The sequence below is a fragment of the Zingiber officinale genome, chromosome 4A (genome assembly GCF_018446385.1).
Source record: "Zingiber officinale cultivar Zhangliang chromosome 4A, Zo_v1.1, whole genome shotgun sequence".
Classification (NCBI taxonomy): domain Eukaryota; kingdom Viridiplantae; phylum Streptophyta; class Magnoliopsida; order Zingiberales; family Zingiberaceae; genus Zingiber; species Zingiber officinale.
The window spans coordinates 151,543,381-151,562,985 of NC_055992.1; the positions used below are offsets into that span (position 1 = coordinate 151,543,381).

General features: G+C 36.2%; 1 protein-coding gene across 1 annotated transcript; it reads left to right on the plus strand.

Moving 5' to 3' along the window:
* Positions 1 to 1,051: 1,051 nt before the first annotated feature.
* Positions 1,052 to 18,177, plus strand: LOC121971705 (translocon at the outer membrane of chloroplasts 64-like). The gene is made up of 13 exons (XM_042523101.1): positions 1,052 to 1,384; positions 2,194 to 2,346; positions 2,571 to 2,695; positions 10,550 to 10,675; positions 11,032 to 11,214; positions 11,332 to 11,473; positions 12,493 to 12,658; positions 15,451 to 15,585; positions 15,709 to 15,909; positions 16,187 to 16,314; positions 16,408 to 16,459; positions 17,451 to 17,520; positions 17,787 to 18,177. The coding sequence occupies exons 1-13, from the start codon at positions 1,164 to 1,166 to the stop codon at positions 17,867 to 17,869; spliced, it is 1,785 nt and encodes a 594-aa protein (XP_042379035.1). The 5' UTR covers positions 1,052 to 1,163; the 3' UTR covers positions 17,870 to 18,177.
* The last annotated feature ends 1,428 nt before the right edge of the window (positions 18,178 to 19,605 follow it).

Sequence of the window (19,605 nt, forward strand, 5' to 3'; positions counted from 1 at the left end):
GGACTCCTTCGCTCGGTCGGCCTCGACTGTTCTTCTTTGCCATAATTGGGTATAGTAGACTGCCGCCTCCCGATCGGACAAGCGCATCAGTCTCCGGGTGTTCTACCGCTCCGTACTGAGCATCTGACGATCTTATAACCATATTGTTCTGAGCTAGACGGGCGGTCAGCTCGGCCAAGCCTGTTGCTGATCGGACATTGTCTGCCCGATCGACCTTGTAGTCAACCTCCGCTTAGCTTCTGTAGGCGAGCCCTTTAATACCCTGGCGTTGATCACCTTGACTTTGACCTCCACCTAGGCAGTTGACCCATACCGGGTGGACCCCTCTTTATCACCGCATCATTGACCATGATTAAATTATGTTCATTTGGAATATAATTAGTGGCATGGAGTTGTACATTTATTTTGCTCGTTGAAATATTATTTTAACTAGATTATCAATTAGAAAAAAAATCAAATTGATATAAAGTTGTTATTGCTAGTCTCTACGTGCTATAGAAGTTAACAACTAGTTTCTATACGTTATATAAGTTACATTTTAATGTTTACATGATCGATTATGATTATATAATATTCATTTGAAATATAGTATGTGTCATGAAATTTTTATTATTTGTTTTATTTATTAAAATATTATTTTAACTTATCATTTAATAAAATTAAAATACATAAAGTTGCTATAGGAGAAGTTAACAATTAATTTGTATCATACGGCTGAATAATAAGAATATTTTAAATAATTCATATTAAAATTGGATTTCCATTTGATTTTAATTATAAATGGGATGCCCATCGGATGATTTTGTACTATGTTTTTGATTTTTGCCCAAAGTTTATTGCGTGGTAAAGTAAAATATTGTTTTATATATTTTCTCCATTTTTCAAAATAAAAAGCGAAATATTGATGTATGTTTTAAAGAAGAATCCACGTAACCTCGTAATTCAACATTCCTGATTTGTATAATTGTATTTGTGCTATTTTAATTACCAGGACGGAGAAAAAATAAGAAAAATTAATTAAATAAAAAGAGTATATATAAAAGCAAGTGACGCTCTGGTATTATCTCCTTCCCCGTTCCATTCCGTTCCACTTCTGCCGCCTCCCTGCCGATTGCTCCCGATCTGCCAATCGCCAACGGGACGGAGGAGCAGAAGTAGAAGGCATGGCGCCGTCCTCCCCCGCCTTTCCTCCGTCCAACATCTTCGTGTTGCTCGGGGTGGGCCTCGCCGGCATATTACTTATGACGCGGCGCCTCCGGCGGCGAGTCACGAAGGAGGACTTCGGTGCCTTCGTCCAGCGTCTCCAGGTTCTACCGCCGCCTCCGCCTCCACCTCCCAAAGCCCCCCACCCGTTGACCGGCCTCACCTTTGCCGTTGCCGACGCGTGAGCCTTGGATTCATTCGCTGCCCTTTTCTCAGTAGTTGTCTTCTTGTTCTAATTTCCTCGTGTTGAATCTCGTGATTTAGGTCGCGTAGAATTACCCTTTATATCCGTTTTGGGTTTTTCTTCTGAGACTGGATGTCGAATAGTATAGAGATCCTGTATGATTATTGCGACATCAAATAGTAAAGAGAGACTGTGTAATTACTGCCATATGAAATAGTGTAGAGAGCCAATGGCAGATGGCATTTGAAGTATGGAGAGTCTGTGGGAGAGATTGTTTGAATGCGATTCCAACAGGTGGTAGACCAAATTTCCAGTAGATAAATTATCTTTTGTGGTTTTTAAAAATACATCGTTATTGAACCATGTTGTCCCAGGTGTTTGTGGTCGGCTAAGTTAAAATTCATGGACATAAGTTTAGGCAATATTGATGTTGGCTGTTATACCCAACACAACATTAATGATTTTCATCTAGGTTTGAGATGATGTTTTTCAGTTTTTGCCCGATGCACTGAACAGATTTTCAAGTGGTGTACGTTACTATATCCTATTTCACCTTTCAGATATTTGACCTTCTCACTTTGACATTATTTCTCTGTAAAATGATAACCCTATTTTTCTTGGATTTGTGGTTCAATTTTCAGATAGAATGTGCTTTTAATTTAACGGTGGCAATTTAAGTTTATGAACACTCTTATTTGATAAAAAGGAAGTTATTTTTCTCTGGACCATAGCTAGATGTGCTTTCTCCAAAATTCTAGATCCAATTACAAATTTAGTGAGATTCTGACTATTTGTCGAATTAACAGATTTGATATTGAAGGATATGTGACTGGGTTTGGGCACCCCGAATGGGTAAGGACTCATGAATCTGCATTGAAAACATCCCCCATCATTTTGGCTCTTGTGGATGGTGGTGCCACTTGCGTTGGAAAAACTGTCATTGATGAGTTAGCATATGGGTAAGAAAGTTAGCCTTTACAAACCTTGTTGGTATTTCCTCATATATGTTCTATTTGTGTTGCCAGTGATGTATACATGGAATATTTGTTCTGAGCCATTTCAATAGTTTTTCGTATTTACAAATAATGTTTACATAAAGACTTCTAGTCATTTCTTTCATCCTCTCGAAGGTCCTGCCTTCACTATAGTCATTTCTAGCTAATAATACTGTGCCCTTTTCCAGTATAAGTGGTGAAAACAATCACTATGATACACCTGAGAATCCTTCAGCACCTGAGCGAGTGCCGGGAGGATGTTCAAGTGGGTCAGCTGTAGCTGTTGCTAGTGGCTTGGTAGAGTTTTCCCTGGGTGAGCTTTCTATATCTTCTACTTTTTTTGCAAAAGAGCTGTTGAAGTTTCATACAAAATATCCTTAGACTAGTCTCTTATGTTTCAATTTTTCCTTGCAATTTTATAACTATGTTTTTCACACGACTGAAAGAGATCAAGCAAACTACTAATAGCTGTGTAGTTTATCTATGTTTTTCACTATTCTTTAGTAAGCATTCATGCGATGATGATGAAGTATTATTATCTTACACAAATCAATTAACAAACTTTAGTGGTTGGCTCATTGTATTGTGAAAAATGGCAAGTGATGTGAAAATAAGAGGACTAGTTCTCTCTTTCTTACTGCTGCAAATATACAAGAGAGATTCTATAAATACAATGTAAAGCAAGAGAAAAGTAAATGAAATACATATTTCCAATAAGACATTAAAGGAAGCTAGGGAAGCCTAAGGACATCTAGGGAAATGGGAAGCATGCTTCATCTAGGAAATGGGGAAGCATACTTGCAATTAATATTTTATTTTCAACATTCCCCCTCAAGTTGGGTTGTAGATGTTGCACATGCCCAATTTGTCACGTTGCTCTTTAAAGTTGTTGCGTGGGAGAGCCTTTGTGAGAATGTCAGCTATTTGATGTCGAAATGAAATACATGAGAGTTCCATATTTCCGTTCGTCACATTCTCTGACATGAAATGTGCTTCAATGTGCTTCGTTCTATCATGGTGAACCAGATTTCAATGTGCTTCGTTCTATCATGGTGAACCAGATTTTTGGCGATACTGATAGCTGCTTGATTATCGCATTGCAGTTTAACTGTCTTCTCCGTGGAGATTCCGAGGTCATTCATAATTCTTCAGATCCGTATTCAGCTTCAGCATTTCTTCTAGCCACTACGGACTGCTTTTTGCTTCTCCAAATCACCAAATTTCCCATTACATACTTGCAATAGCCCGAGGTTGATCATTTGTCATTAACGTTTCTGGCCTTGTCCGCATTAGTTTAAACGTGTATGCCTATGTCTTCAGTTTTCCGAAATAGTAGCCCTTTGCCTAGAGTACTTTTAAGATATTTGAGAATCCTGTAAACGACTTTCATATATTCTTTTGTGGGATGATTCATGAATTGCCTTACCACACTTACAGAAAATCTGATATCAGGTTGAGTGTGATAGGTAGAGCAATCTACCTACAAATTTTATGGTATCTCCCCGTCTGTTGGTGCCTGGTCCTTTTTAGAACCAATTTTATTTGATCCATCCATTGGGGTATCCACTGGTTTGCATCCAAGCATTCCAGTTTCCTTTAGTAGATCCATAGTGTATTTTTGTTGTGAAAGAAAAATGCCTTGTTTCGATCTTGCTCGTTCCATTCCTAAGAAGAATTTTGGATCTCAGAGACCTTTGGTTTCTAATTCTCTTGTGAGGAGCTCCTTCAATAGAGCTATTTCTTTCTTGTTGTCCCTTGTGACAATGACGTCGTCGACATAAACAATAAGAATAGAGATTTTGTTGCCAAACGAGATTTTTACAAACAAAGTGTGGTCTGCTTGGCACTATTTGTACTCGTGTTTGGTTACAGATGCCGGCAAACTTGTTGAACCACGCTCTAGGGGATGTTTGAGCCTTTGAGGTATACAAGGATTTGTGTAATCTGCATACTTTGTTAGGGGATGGTTCGATTCCAGATGGAACTTCCATATAGACTTCTCCATCCAAGTCTTCATTTAGAAAGGCATTTTTGGCGTCCAATTGGTGGAGCTGCCAATTCTTCTTAGCGGCCAAGGAAACGATGATCCTGATGTGTTAAGTTTAGTGACGGGAGCAAAGGTCTCTTGATAATTTATTCTATAAGATTGTGAGACCAGTCGTGCCTTCAATCTTTCAACTGTTCCGTCCTCCTTGTTTTTGACTTTGAATATCTACTTGCACCCAATTGCCTTTTTTCCTTTTGGTAGTTCTCAGATGAACCAAGTGCCATTTTTCTGTAGTGCTCTTATCTCATTTACTACCCGTTTCTATTTTGTCTAATTTAGAGCTTCATTAATGTTGGATGGGACCTGAATGTTGTCGAAGGAGGCAATGCATGCTCAGTATTTTGAGGATAGCCTTTCATAAGAGATGAAATTGGAAATGGGGTGGATAGTGCATGATCTGACCCCTTTCCTTAAAGCAATTGGTATCTCCAGATCATCTGTTGTGGGTAATTAGACTCATGATTTAAGGTCGTACCTGAATGAGTCTAGGATCTGAATCTGGTTCCAGCTTTTGGATCAGTGCTCAGCGTGTTTTTCGTCTAGTATATACACGAACTTCTTCGGGCGGTTTAGGATCGGTAGAGGATGCGTTTATGTTAGAAGTAGGCTCAAGTACAGTATTTGTGTCATGAGTAGGCTTAGACATAGTATTTGTGTTAAGGATTATTTCAGACTCTTTAGGATGATATTCTCTCAAATTCTCCCCCTGAATGTCAGACTTGGAGTAGTATGGTTGATTTTCAAAGAATGTGACATCCACGGAGATGTAGGTTTTCTTGGTGGTATGTGAGTAGCATTTGTATCCCTTTTGAAGGGATGAATATCCAAGAAAAATGCATTTAGTGCAGCGAGGGTCAAGTTTGCCCTTGATGATGTTTGTGGATATGGACAAAGGATGTGCACCCAAAGATGTTGGTGTGTGGAAGTGATTGAAGAAATTTGGTTTGTGGGAAAGATTGGAGAAGACGTTGAACTGGGCTTTGGAAGTTGATGATGCGTGATGGCATACGGTTGATGAGGTATGTGGCAGTAGAGACGACATCGCCCTTGAAGATTTGGGGTGCATTGGAGGAAAACATTAGAGAATGAGTTACTTCTAGGAGGTGTCTGTTTTTACATTGGCAACTCCATTTTGTTGTGGAGTATCAACATAAAAACTGAGATGAATGATACCTTTGGAGTTAAGAAATGCTCCTGGGTTTGAGGTGAAATACTCTTTTGCATTGTCGGTTTTAAATACTTGGATGGATGTATGGAACTGTTTGGATCATGGCAAAGAGTTTTTCGAATGTGACCGACCTCTGATTTTTCTTTCATTAGAAACAACCAAGTGAGTCGTGTATGATCATCAACAAAGGTTATGAACCAACAATTTCCCGTGAGAGTTTTGATTCGGGATCGACCCCACACATAGTTGTGAATGAGTTTGGAAGGTTTGGATGGTTTATAGCGAATTTTTGGGAAGGAGACCTGTGTATGTTTAGAAAGTTGGCAAATCTCACATTGAAATGAACATATTTTTTCATTAAGGAATAGATTTGGAAATAACAGGGCAAGATAAGAGAAATTTGGATGACCTAACCTCTAGTGCCATAACATGATTTCAGCATGTTTACTGACAACTAGGTTGAGGTGGAATCTCGCAAATAATGTAGAGTTCTGAACATAGCTCAGCACTGCCAATCGTCTTCCCCGTCTCCGTATCCTGAAATTTACAATGATGAGAGGAGAATTTAGCACGACATTTTAAATCATGAGTCAATTTACGAATGGATAATAAATTGCAATTTAGTGTGGGAGCCTAAAGATCATTTTTCAAACATATGTTTGGTGTTATTTTAGCTGAACCAACACTGATGATTTTAGCCATTGCTCCGTTAGCAACATGGATATTTGACTTATCTTGTCGTGGCACAAAGTTATGGAATAAAGATATATCACCCGTCATATGTTCCGATGCTCCTGAATCGATAATCCATTGCCCAAACGCCTTAGTTTTATTTTCAAATATCAGGAAAATACCTTAGTGGGCAGCGGGATTTAAGTGGGAAGAGGAAGCATGGCCCCTTCAAATTGGGCTTGAGGAGCACCGTTTTGCCTTTGCTGGAAGTCACAACCCATTCTGTCATTTGGTCTAGCAAAGGAGGCTCATTCTTTCCGCGGTATAAGTCCTGCATGTTAGAGGTTTTTCATAAGGGACTCAATCTAGTTTTGGAGGGTGGTATGTTGAGTAGCGGCGTGCGCATGGTGGGAGCGATCGGTCTTGGCTTCCAATTGACTGACTTTCCATGAAGGACCCAACATTTCTCCCTTGTGTGGCCAGGCTTTCGACAGTGGTCGCACTAGGGGTGAATTCGGTGAGGTTGATGCTCCTCGGTTCGATTTGTAGGACGCTATTGGAATCGCTGCATGGAGAGAGCAGTGGGCTCGATGGCTTGGTGGGACCAAGCATTACCTTTTGTCAACTTTCCTCTCGGCGAATTTCAACAAATGCCTCTTGCACGCTAGGCAACGGTTGAAGACTTAGAATTCATGCCCAAAAGCTGTCGAATGTGGCGTTTAATCCGAAGAGGAACTTGAAGGTTCTTCTTTTTTCAGTGAGCTTTCAGTGAGTTTCAGCGTCATTTTTGTTTGTCCATTCTTGTGATTCAAATGTGTCCACTTGCTGCTAGAGACGAGACAGAATGCTAAAATATTGGATTGCAGAAAGGTCTCCCTGTTTGAGGTCGTGAATGCTCTGCTCGACTTCAAATAATTCAAAGGTATTGTCAACTTGGGAGTATGTTTCTTGCACCTCATCCCAAATGCCTTTTGCAGTTTGATGAAGTAGGAAGTGTTCACCTACTTCATTGGTCATGGAGTTCAACAACCAGGTCATTACAAGGCTGTTGTTGACCTTCCAAGACTTGAAATTGGGATCGTGGATTGGAGGTGGTTGGGATTTGTCAGTAAGGAAATCTTCTTTCCCTTTTCCGTAAATGAAGATTCTAACGGAGTTGGAACATAAGCCAGAAATATATGAACTGTCGATGATGGGTACATTGGTTGATGACATGAAGAGGAGAAGAAGAAAGGCAGCTAGTTAGGGAGATTTTAACAGAGAGATAAGACCATGAAGAATGCCGAGAGATGTGAAAATAATAGGACTAGTTCTCTCTTTCTTACTGCTGCAAATGTACAAGCAAGAGAATGGTAAATGAAATACATATTTCCAAGAAGACATTAAAGGAAGCTAGGGAAGCCCAAAGGACATCTAGGGAAATGGGGAAGATGCTTGCAATTAATATTTTATTTTCAACGTACTGAAGCAGTCTTTATACTCAGAACCTGAACCTCTTGATCTTACCTTATACAGACAATATATCAGAAGCTGTTATGGGTGATGGTGATGCTTATATTGAAGGTTCTTTTAGGCCTACTTAAGAAAGAAAATTTTACTTCTTGAATCAAGATCAATCTAAGCATGCAAATGGGGTAAAAAAAGACATGGGAGATTGTAGAGCTACCAAAAAGGAAGAAACTGAAGAGGTGGAACTGGACATAATAAAATATTAGGTAGATGCGAAACAAGTATAAGACAAGACAGGACTAGTAGCTAAAAGATATACACGTGTATAAGATAGACAAAGGTTTTAAATGCCAAACCGTGCCAGTCGGAATGGATAAAATTTAGGTGACAATTGGTTTAGGGGATTGAGAATGAGGGAATGTAATAATAGTAATATAAAGTGTTTGGTTAATGGGTTTGGGAATAATAATTTTGAAATCATTCCTAAATAATCGGAAATCGACAAAACCCAATGAAAGTGGTGGGTTTAGAATTCATTCCTGTCTTTTCTTTTTTGCTGCTCGTTTCTCTCCTGTGCATAGACAGGGCACGCCTCCGCCGCGCTACTATCGCACACGTCGCAGAGGCAGAGGTGACAGCAAGGGAGGATGACGACCGACGCCGCTTGGCCCCAGCAAGTGCAAGCACAAAATCCTTTCCCTTCAATCTCTAGTTTGTTGGAGACGAACCAGTTCAAAGGAATGGGATACTTCAAGGAAGCCATTGGAATCCCCGAGCCAAGCCGCTTCAGCTCCCTATCCACCTCCCAGTAGGTCACCGATGACATCGACGCTGTTGGCCGCATTGTTATCATCATTGGTTCTCCTCCCATTCCCGTTGATTTCCCACTAAAGTCCCTAACTATTCTATCAAAAGCTCGAGCTTTTCTGACTCAGATCTGACCGATTCCGTGCGGGAGCAGCGGGATTGGAGCAGAGATGCGAGGGTTATGGCCCTCCACAACGCCCACGTCATCATTAGAGTGAGGAACCTCAAGGTCGTTGATGTCGTCAAGCAACGCATCCTCCAGAACACTCCCTCCACTAAGATCGACATCATTGAGCTCGAAATTAGCTCGTAGAAATCTGTGCGAACCTTTGCCGACAAGTTCCTCGCCATGAATCTTCTCCTCAACATCTTGATGTAAGCAATCCACATACAGAAACATTGCAGGAATTATGAACTGTCCTTATTTTGCCCTAAAACCTCATTTTCCCTAATTTTTTTTTTATCAGAAACAATGCTAGAGTTATGAACTGTCCTTACAATCTCTCAGAGGATTGAATAGAGTTCAGTTTGCCACAAATCATATCAGTTTAGTGGAAGTTTGACGATCATACCTAATCCCAGCTTATAAACCAAACAACAGTATTGGAATGGCTAAACCTATTCCCGTTCTAGTCTACTATCAAATCCATTCTCATTCCAATTCCTGCACCCCACCAAATGCCACCTTAGTGTTCTGCTTGTCAGTTGACTCGACTAACACTCAAAATGACTTCGATACTTTGGTTATAGTGACGATGAAGGTCGTTGAGGGATACCGTGACATCAGCAAAGTTCCTCTTCCACGACATCAAGAGAGGCCAAGAGAGATCGTGGGAGCAAGTGACAGGCAAACTAGGATTCGATAGTGTTCAAGCATCTTCTCATCATCCTTTGCCTCTTTTCTAGGTGTCAGTTTGGGCACCAAGGGTTATTAAAGTTTTACTCAATGGCATGCACGATTTTGTTGTCGCACATTCACACAATTAAGGATCCTAATTTGAATCCCTAACTACAAAATATAGTTATAATTATATAAGTTATATTCTAAGTAACTTATTTTCTAATTATATAAGGTATATAACTTATATACTCTAGTCGTTTGGTGTTGGTTCTAGCTATCCTATAGTTCTCATAATGCAATACCAAAATTGAACCTTCGAGTCATCCAATAACTTGGAAGGAAGTTGAAAACCCACCTAGAGGAAAAACTCTCGCACATAAAACTCAAATTGAAAATGATTGAAAATTGTATTAATTCAAAAATAAGTAATTACATGATCCAGGACTTTTAATGGACTTGGCTTGACAAGAAACACAGAAATAAATTATCCTAAATAAAGAAAACATCCTAATTTTTAATAGGGATTACAATAATTCCTTATTTATTAACAAGACAGAAAATGTTAAACACCAAATGGAAAAAAATCAAATATCTGATTTATTGCAGATGCATCAATCTTTTTTTTTAAAAAAAATCTTTCTTTTTATCGTGAATGCGCAAATCTCAAATTTATCTTCAATTTATTTTCTTCAAAATTATTTCCTGCATTGTTTGTTTCCTCATCTGCATTAAAGTGTCCATATATGTTGGTAGGCACAAATACCAAGGGTAGATGAAGAGTACAAACATCAAAGTTGATGACCAGATCTGAAAATTTTCATCACATTCTTTTTTGTTTGCCATATTCAAACAGTTTTCTGTTTCTGCTTCTTTCATTTGTTTATAAAATGCTTCTCTCTATTACCTTCCTCTGCACAAGTGGTAGATTCAGCTATTTGGTTGTTATCTGACATTTTGCATGACTTTTCCTTTGGCAAAAAGAATTTATGCCTACAGTTACCTTTATTCTACATCCATGTCTTGTGAGTTATGGAAAATAGGTACACCCATCTTGGTATTGGAAAAAATGAAGATATCTAGGTTCTGGCACCAATCTTTCAAACAATCAGTGATAAAACCCATTTCCTTTTCCCCCTTTCCTGGAACATAGAATATTTTTCTTATTTATTTTTGATATTTGCAGGTGTTGATGCTGTTGGTGGAGTGAGAATACCTGGGGGATACTGTGGCATTTTAGCTTTCCGACCTTCTTACGGTTCTGTTTCTAATATGGGTGTTATTCCTGTTTCCCCTAGCCTTGACACAGTTGGTATGGAAAGCATTTCTATCACTTGAAATATTACATATTCAACTGAATATGTGTGCTCTGCTGTTAGCTTTGAACTACCATTAAAGTTTTTCATATGTTCTAATTTTTTATTTTGGTGTTAAAAGTGTAAACTTAGATGTAGTTACTACTTGTTAGGCCATTGCATGGGATGAAAGCTTTTAGGGTGCTAATGAGGGGACAATTAACATACTATCTCTTGATTCTATGTGGAATTTTGGATGTTTGATATTGCATCCTTATCCTTTTTTTTTACCTTCTAAAGTTAGTGACAAAATGGTAGTCTATTTTGTTCCATTTGTAACCAAAGGAATTTGCATTGGTTTATGTTGTTTCAGGATTATTCTCCAAGGATCCTAATGTGTTTCATCGTGTGGCTCATATACTGCTCCAGATTCCATTTGGTGGTTTACGCCAACCTAGAAGTATAATGATTGCAGATGACTGTTTTGAACTGTTGAAAATTCCGACCAGCAGTGTGATTCAGGTGCTGGTCAAATCTGTAGAGAAGCAGTTTGGACGTATGTAACCATGTTGAGTTTCTCCTCCAAGGAGATGTTCTTTCATGTTTCACTTCTCCCATTCTTTTGATATTGTTAACTTTGTTTTGATATTAGCTTGTCAATTCATTGGTGTAGGGCGACTTCTAAAGCATCTAAACCTCGGAGATTATTTGTCTCCAAGACTCCATAGCTTGAAACAACTTCAAAATGGAACAAAGAATGATGAGTCAAGAAGCACACTCCTATCGCTTGCTAATGCTATGCAATCTCTTTACAAGTAAATATAGCTTGTCATTGTTACTTGAGCAATTTCCAATTTTCCCCTATGGATATGCATGCTTAAGAGTTTTAATTGATTTTTTCTGTTTGAGTTGATGATGATAGAGTTTTATGTGTAATTTGGAATAATTTGAGAAGCACATTTCCAGTGATTTTTGTTAAACCAAAATAAGAACAGACATTTTGCTGCATTTTCTAAATTTATTACATCCTGATTCAGAGGTGATGTTGATTTCATTGATTTGCTTTTTATGTCAGCTTATGGATGGTTTGGTGTTAATTTCTTGGCCACTTCATCTAGTTCTTATTGAGCATAGACATATAGTTTGCCAAGTGAAAATTTATGTACATTTAAAAAAAGAGCTTAAGTTGCTGAGGGATTGGAACTTGGTCCAATCTGAGGTTGGAGTTATTTTCAAGCTCATATTATGCTGCTAATCGTTTGGTTCTTTATATTCCTTTTTTTTTTGTGAGTTTCCTAAGTGCGTAAATGCATAATGACACCACATGGGAAAATTAGAAGAAAAGAAATTAAAATAGATGGGTCAGGAATTGGATTACCTCAATTCTGGACGTGCAGAATATTTATATCAGCAATCAAAGTTTTAAGAGACGAAAATGACTTAATATGGTTGTTGCTATGATCTCTAAGGATGTCAAATTGGTTGTATCAAACCAAGCTAGAGTTACTTAAGTAATCAATGGTCTTTCTGCTACAGTTTGACATGTTATATACACAAAATGTGAATCGGCAAGCCACATGCCGTAGGCATGGTGCAGACAACTCACCAGCATTTTTTTCCCTTTTTGGCAAATGTCCTCAGATTTACTTAATTAATTAACCTTTTTCTTTTTTATGTGCATATAACTTGACTGATAAAGTGTATTGGAAACTTAATTTTTATACCCTATTCGGTTGCAAATTCTATTAGATGCCTTGACATTCTTAATATTGCATACTTCTTTATGGCGCTGATGAAGCTTAAATTAAATAATAGTTTTGTCCTTTATTCACAGCCATGAGTTCAGGAATAGCCATGAGCAGTGGATCAGCTCTACTAAGCCTGTCCTAGATCCATTTATCTCAGCACAAATAAATAGATCGCTGGCCAATACACTTGCACTTGATTGTTGCCATTCTGCAAGAGAAGAGACACGCTCAGCCCTATATTCTCTTTTAAAGGTAGATACAAGAGACAGAACCGTTCTCTAGTATTTAAATTGGAAGTTCTAATGTAATATGAACTTATATACAACTCTTTAGTCTGATATAGTTGCAGCAAAAAAGTTTTACTTAATATTGTTAGTTCCTCCACTGTTCCAACTATTTCTTTCTTTATGTGATTCCTAACAATTTGCATTTTCATTAACAAAATAGTCATCTTGATTTATTTTTTTATCTTACACTGGAATATCCATTTGTAGAACAAGTATTTTAAGCAATCAGTTTATGAGAATGGCAATATTTGAAATAGTTTGTATAGATATGCAAAAAATAACCGATCAAAATAACCTACACTCTCAGAAATAGTGGTTTGAGTCATAAGTCTTAAGGGTAGAAATGAACTTATCATGTTAGTATGCAGGTTTATATTTTTATTAAATAGTTGAAAATAATGTGTCTCGTGTACTATAAGAAATAGTATAATCTTGCTATGATGCCAACATTGTCTAATGAGTAGATTTCTATCCTTCAATAACAAAGGAGGGGGGAACAGAGTAGAGGAAAATAATAATCCTGGAGATACGCATACATGCTAAGTAAAAGGCAGCACACCTTTGGCCGTTCCTAATTTTTCTCTTCCATGTTCCCCACCTTTCCTGTTTTGGCCCGTATAACTCTCTCCAGAAATTTGAGATTGAAATTCTTTTGCCGTACTAATGTAATTGTTGTGCCATTGTACAATTTAGGAATAGAAAATTATTCTGTTGCATCTATAATTAAGATAACCATGACATGTGTTTATATAGACTCATTATAAAAGCTTAAATTTAGAAGTCCTAATGTTGGACTAGAGGAATCACACCAATAACTCTATTGGTTTATATCTTTAAAGTTAGAACTATTAAACTAGGATGAAACCCACTAGACCAATAATCCTATTAATCTAATATCTTTAATGGCCGTGAATTAATCAATTCCTTGAAATATTGGGTTATATTTTAATGACATTTATATGTTTTCCTGGAAAACTTTTTGACATGAGTGCGACAGCTTGGTGCATTTGTTATATTATAATGTCATTAATATGTTTTCCTGATAAAAGTTTTCACCATGAGTGTTATGCTTTGGGTTCATTTGCTGTATTGTGTTTTGCTCCTTTACAATAGATGCATTTGTTATGGATTCTCAGAGAATGATTTTCTTGTTATCAATAAATTGAAGGACACATTATGGTATTGTTTTATTTACTTTTTTTGGCACAATCAGTGGAGCTCTCTCATTGGATCTTTTGCTTTGTCACTCTTTGCTATGTTGGCACTTCAGGCACTAGGCATCTTAAGTTTCATATGGTCTGTTGGATATCAAAACTCAAGAGTCTCAAATTTCTTAAGAAAGGCCTCCCACACACGAAAGATTTGCAAGATTCATTTTAATATCTCTCAACTCTTATTAATCTCTATGAGAAATGGAAAACAGATGTCATAGAGGGGAATTCCTTGAAGTAATCCACACTGTTGGTCTGAGTCTATTCTTTGCAGTCTTTGTCGTGTATCTTTAAATGCTTTAGCAGATACTTAACTATAAACACCCAATGACAAGAAACACATGCACCACAAGGCGGAAGAAGTTATCATTCATGTCTATTATGATAGAAGAACAAACATTGACGCCATGACTTGTTTTTGATAAGGATCTCCAAGGGCTCCATGGTGTGATTTGGGAATCTTATAAAATGACAAAGACAATAAAAGTGATTAAAATAATTGAAAGAAACTAAATTGGTAGTAGGATACATATGAAGTCAGTTGTAGTGGCTGAAAATCTTATGCAACTATCTAGCCAAGTCGGTGATATGTGTAGTGTATAGTGGATGAATTCAGTGGAGAGGTGAATGGAGCTGCTGGTGGAAGTGGTATGGAAATAAGTGGAAATGGTGAAGAAATGAAGTAATAAGGTGTATTTCAAAGAATGGCACTGCTGGAAAAATCCTCTATTACAATATAAATGTGCATAGATTATTCAAGAGCTATATCTTTCTACAATTGGTGAAACTATGGATATTATTTTGATGAACATGTGCATTGCAAATATTATTCATATGATTTTAGATATCTTATCTATTGTTCAACAAAAGGAGGACATGGATGATGCTATTATTAATAGGATAGAATTAGTGGTCTAGACAATTAAAAGCTTCTGGAGCCTTGCTTGATTGTCATGTACCTCTTGAGCTAAAAGAATTTTTTTTTGTCAGATTGTGTTATGATTCACTGTACTTTATGAATGAAGGTGTTTTGGTAGTAGTGAGCAACATATACACAGAATTAATGTAACAGAAATAAAAATACTAAGATGGATATGAGGATTTGAGAGTAATTTAGTATAGCTTTAGTAGATCATAAATGTGAGAATTGTTGAGATGGTATGGACATATTCAAAGGCAATCAATATATTTATTAGAATGAAAGGTAAAGTTGTAGAGGTAGAGCAGAGAGAATATTAGTAAATGTAATAAAACATGATTTAGTTGATTTGAGTATTATTATTGATATAGCTTTATTGAATTTGGTGGAGTGACAAGACATATGTAGCTAACTCCAAAGTTGGTACAAACATGGCTGGACGATGCTGATTGTATATATTGACAAATTAAAGTTCTGTTGTTATTGTAGTCTTAAATTAGACATGCATAAATATATTAATATATATGCATGATCGCTGACAAGCATATACATTACTTCTTTATGTAACTATGGTGTTAATATGTCATTATACTATTTTTTTGACTAAGTTGATGACTCTGCAAACAGGATGATGGAATACTTGTCATCCCTACAGTGTTAGGACTTCCTCCAAAGCTTAATGCAAAGCAAATATTATCTGAAGAATATCTTTCTCATACATTTTGTCTGTCTTCTGTTGCTAGTATGTCGGGTTGTTGTCAGGTACAATACTTTTAAATGGAAGCTCACTGAATTTGTGTTGGTGGATATGTACCCGCATGACTCATGATATCTCCAATTATTTTAGCACGCTAACAATGATTGTTTTATGTTCTAATACTACAGGTCACCATACCCATAGGAATACATGAAAAATATTCGGTCTCCCTTTCTTTCATTGCCAGGCATGGGGCAGACTCTCTCTTGCTAGATACTGTCAAGTCCATGTATGCTACTCTTCAGGAAGAAGCTAACATTGCATCCAAGTCCAACTTTTCAAAAAGTAGCATTAGCAAGGAAGAATCTGCTGAAATTGCAAAAGAAAAAGTCAGTTACATATCTCTTTATGTCATATGCTTGGTTCTGTAGATTTATATCTAACTCAGGCTGTGTGCACAGTTTTTTTTTCTTAGTACTGTCAACATTTTGCTTTTATGCTGATTGTTTTTGTGCTTTCTTTATGGATTGACCTCTAGTTATTGTTTACGTGAATTGTTTCAAATAATGTATTGTTTGGCCAATTTTACTAACTTTGGTTTAAATTTTTCTACTGTGTTTATCTTTATGGGCACTATTTAATTTTTGTCTCTTGTTCGTATTGTAGGGTAATGCTGCTTACAAAGACAAACAATGGCAAAAGGCTATAAATCTATACACAGATGCAATCAAACTTAATGAAAAAAATGCAACATACTATAGTAACCGAGCTGCTGCATATCTTGAAATGGGAAGGTACATATTGCCTTTATTATCCTGTTCTATGATGTTCATCAATGTACTTCAACGCATATCAAATAATCTTTATTTTCCTGTTTTTCCATTTAGTTACCTTCAAGCTGAATCAGATTGCACTGACGCTATCAACCTTGACAAAAAGGTATGCCTTTTTTTCTTTTGGTGAAATTACAACTATTTTTGTTTTAGATATGGGAAATTAGAACGAGTATAATCCCCCCTTTCCCCTTAATATTGTTATGTTTTTGGCATAAAGTTGTCATGACTGCTAATAGATATACATTTGGCATCTGCATTACTTCATTCTGATTCTGTACAAGTATTTTTATTGTCATATGCTAATCTTGAGTAGACTCAAGGTAGAACTCAAGCTTTAAATTATGATATTATACACAGCGTTATGGTTTATATTGTCTTAAAGATTGTCGATCAGCTAAAATTTGAAATGCGTTGCTTATGGAGGTCTTGGCTTATAGGAATAACTATTGGGTTTCCCATGAAATACCATAGAGTTTATTCTATGTAAAGATGAACACAGAATATTAATTAATTACTATGGAGTTGTTATTCCTCAATCATCCATTTTAGCTATTCCTTCTCAATTTCAAGGAATACCTATTCTTATCTTGTTCCAATCTTCAAAGGGTACCTATTTATTTTCTACTCTATTTAATTTTCCAAGAAATAGATATTCTGACTGGGTTGGGCAGGCTGGGTGGACCGATCAGGTTGGACAGGATGGGCTTCAGTCTATTAGCATAAGTACCAGTATTTCTATATATAGCTATGGAATACTTCTAATTACTAGTTGGTCTGTTGTCCACCGTCATCAAGCTGTTCCTCCCAAGTCGAACTACTAGGATGAGCTCTACATGAATCTTATTATATGATTCAACTCTGTAGAAGATTTGGTCACAAGTAAAATTTTATTTTCTTGGATCATTTTTATTGCATTAATTAGAATTTTATGTAGAATCTATTGGCAGGCTGAAATGCTAATATTCTCTTACAGAAGTTTCTCTGGTTTTATTTTTTTTTCGCAATCATATTCTCTGCTGGAAATATTTCCATTGATTTGAGAGCACTTGAATAATTATCTCATGTACTCTGCATCGTTTTTGTTATTTTGCCAGAATGTTAAAGCATATCTTAGAAGGGGAACTGCCAGAGAGATGTTGGGCTACTATAAAGAAGCAATTGAAGGTCTCTCTCTCTCTCTCTCTCTCTCTCTCACACACACACACACACACACACACACACACACAACATGATTATAGGATCTTAATCCTTAATTAAACTCTCACTATATATACATATATTCAAGCTATCCCACACATGCTCTATCATGTATCTAATCTGTTTGTTCTTGTAAAATCCCAGCACCATAGAATCGCACTGATGCATACAAAGATAAATATAAATCTTTAACAACCATTTCTAATTTACGATTTCATCTCTTAAATATGCAGACTTCAAGTATGCTCTTGTCCTGGAACCTACAAACAAAACAGCAACAAATGCTGTCAATCGACTAAAGAACGTATTTCCCTAGATGTTCGATCACATGAGATGCCAGCAATTTTAGTACTTAAAATTTTTGTAGTCAGGGCGATGAGTGATACAGGATCTAGCTGGGCACCTTGTAAGAGCCCTGTGCTGGTCATGACATAAAAGCACATGAAATGCTCAAAAATGGATTAACAGATGGTGATTGATAGCGCCATAGTTGTGCTGGTTGAGGTGCCTCAGTTATATCTTTGTTTTTTGTTTTTGTTTTAAATCTGTAGGCTAGTCTCATTTTTAGCTGTTGTTACGTGAGAGTATTATAGTTGAATAAAATTGTACTAATTTTTAGACTTATTTCTTTTATTTATAATTGCATTTGCTGCGTTGTACTAATCTTTTATTTTGTTTTTGTTTTTGTTTTGGGTATTTCACTGAAGACAAAACAACCAGTTCTCGTCTGCTGTTTCGGAAGGTTATTTATCTTTTGACAGTATTAAAATGATCTCAATTAACAGCATTGGTGTTAAATTTTCACACACTTCGAGAACACCTTCATCGAATTAGGGATGTAAGCAGCTTAGTAATACAATAATATTATTATAATTTCTTTAAAGTTTCATTAGCATTAGGATATCTTGGGTGTTATAATGTTCACTATCTCATTAAAAAAAATATATATAGAATCTATATTTATATAGATATTATATTAATATTTTTATTTTTCACATTCATTTTAATATTAACATTTGCTATTATAGTCTATATACACATCAAAAATCTAATTTTAACCTTATAAAAAATATACTATCAATTCAATTTAATCCGTTAATTTTTTATTTTAAAAATTATTTATTTTTTAATAAAAAAAATATGAGAGCTCTCATCTGGTGCGTGCATGCATGTACTAGGTGATAGGTTTTTTTTTTTTTAAAAAAAAAAATTATAAAGAAACCTTTCAACGCGTTAAACTGTTTGAATGCGTTCAAAGGTTTGAATGACATGTTGAAATAATCTCTCATCTCATATTGGTTTTAACACCAATTGAATGATATAACATCCAATAATTTCTACCCGTGTCGAATCCTAAGAGGGATATAATAATATGAGTAAAAATAATAAAAAAAAGGCGTTTCGTTTTTTTTTTCTAAAAACAAAGGGGTATTTGCTTTTTAATTAAAGGGCGCTCCATTATACATTGTTTAATCGCGTACCTTTATCTTTTTGCTTTTATTGTTTTTATTTTTATTTCTCGTTTAATTTATTTAGTTAAATTTTGAATTGGTCGGATATGGTAGGACAGTTATGAAGTTGTAATCAATACGTATATGTAGTGTAGTAACTACGAAAGTATAATGGTTATAGTATGTATAATAATTATAAAATCTTAATTGTTATAACGTGTTGGATTGATTTAGAATTTAGATGGAGAATAATGATAATGATAATGATGAATCAGGTAGCACAAAATATGGGATGACCGATTTGAGTTGATGGAAATTTTCTATTAGCCATTAAAATAAATTGGGAAGTATTCCCAGTTGGCGGTCGAGAAGTCCAGCAACACATGGTTGTACGTTCCATCTTCAGAAAAATCTCTATAAATATATTATAATTAGAATTGAATCATAAATATTTAAATGATAATTTGATATCTTTATGTTGTACTATAGATTCCAGGGTTAGAGCGGAGATAATAATAAGAATACGAAAGAAGGATGGATAAATATACGAGATTAAATAGTGACCAGAGAAGACCTCTTTTCAAAAAGATAGATCCACTAC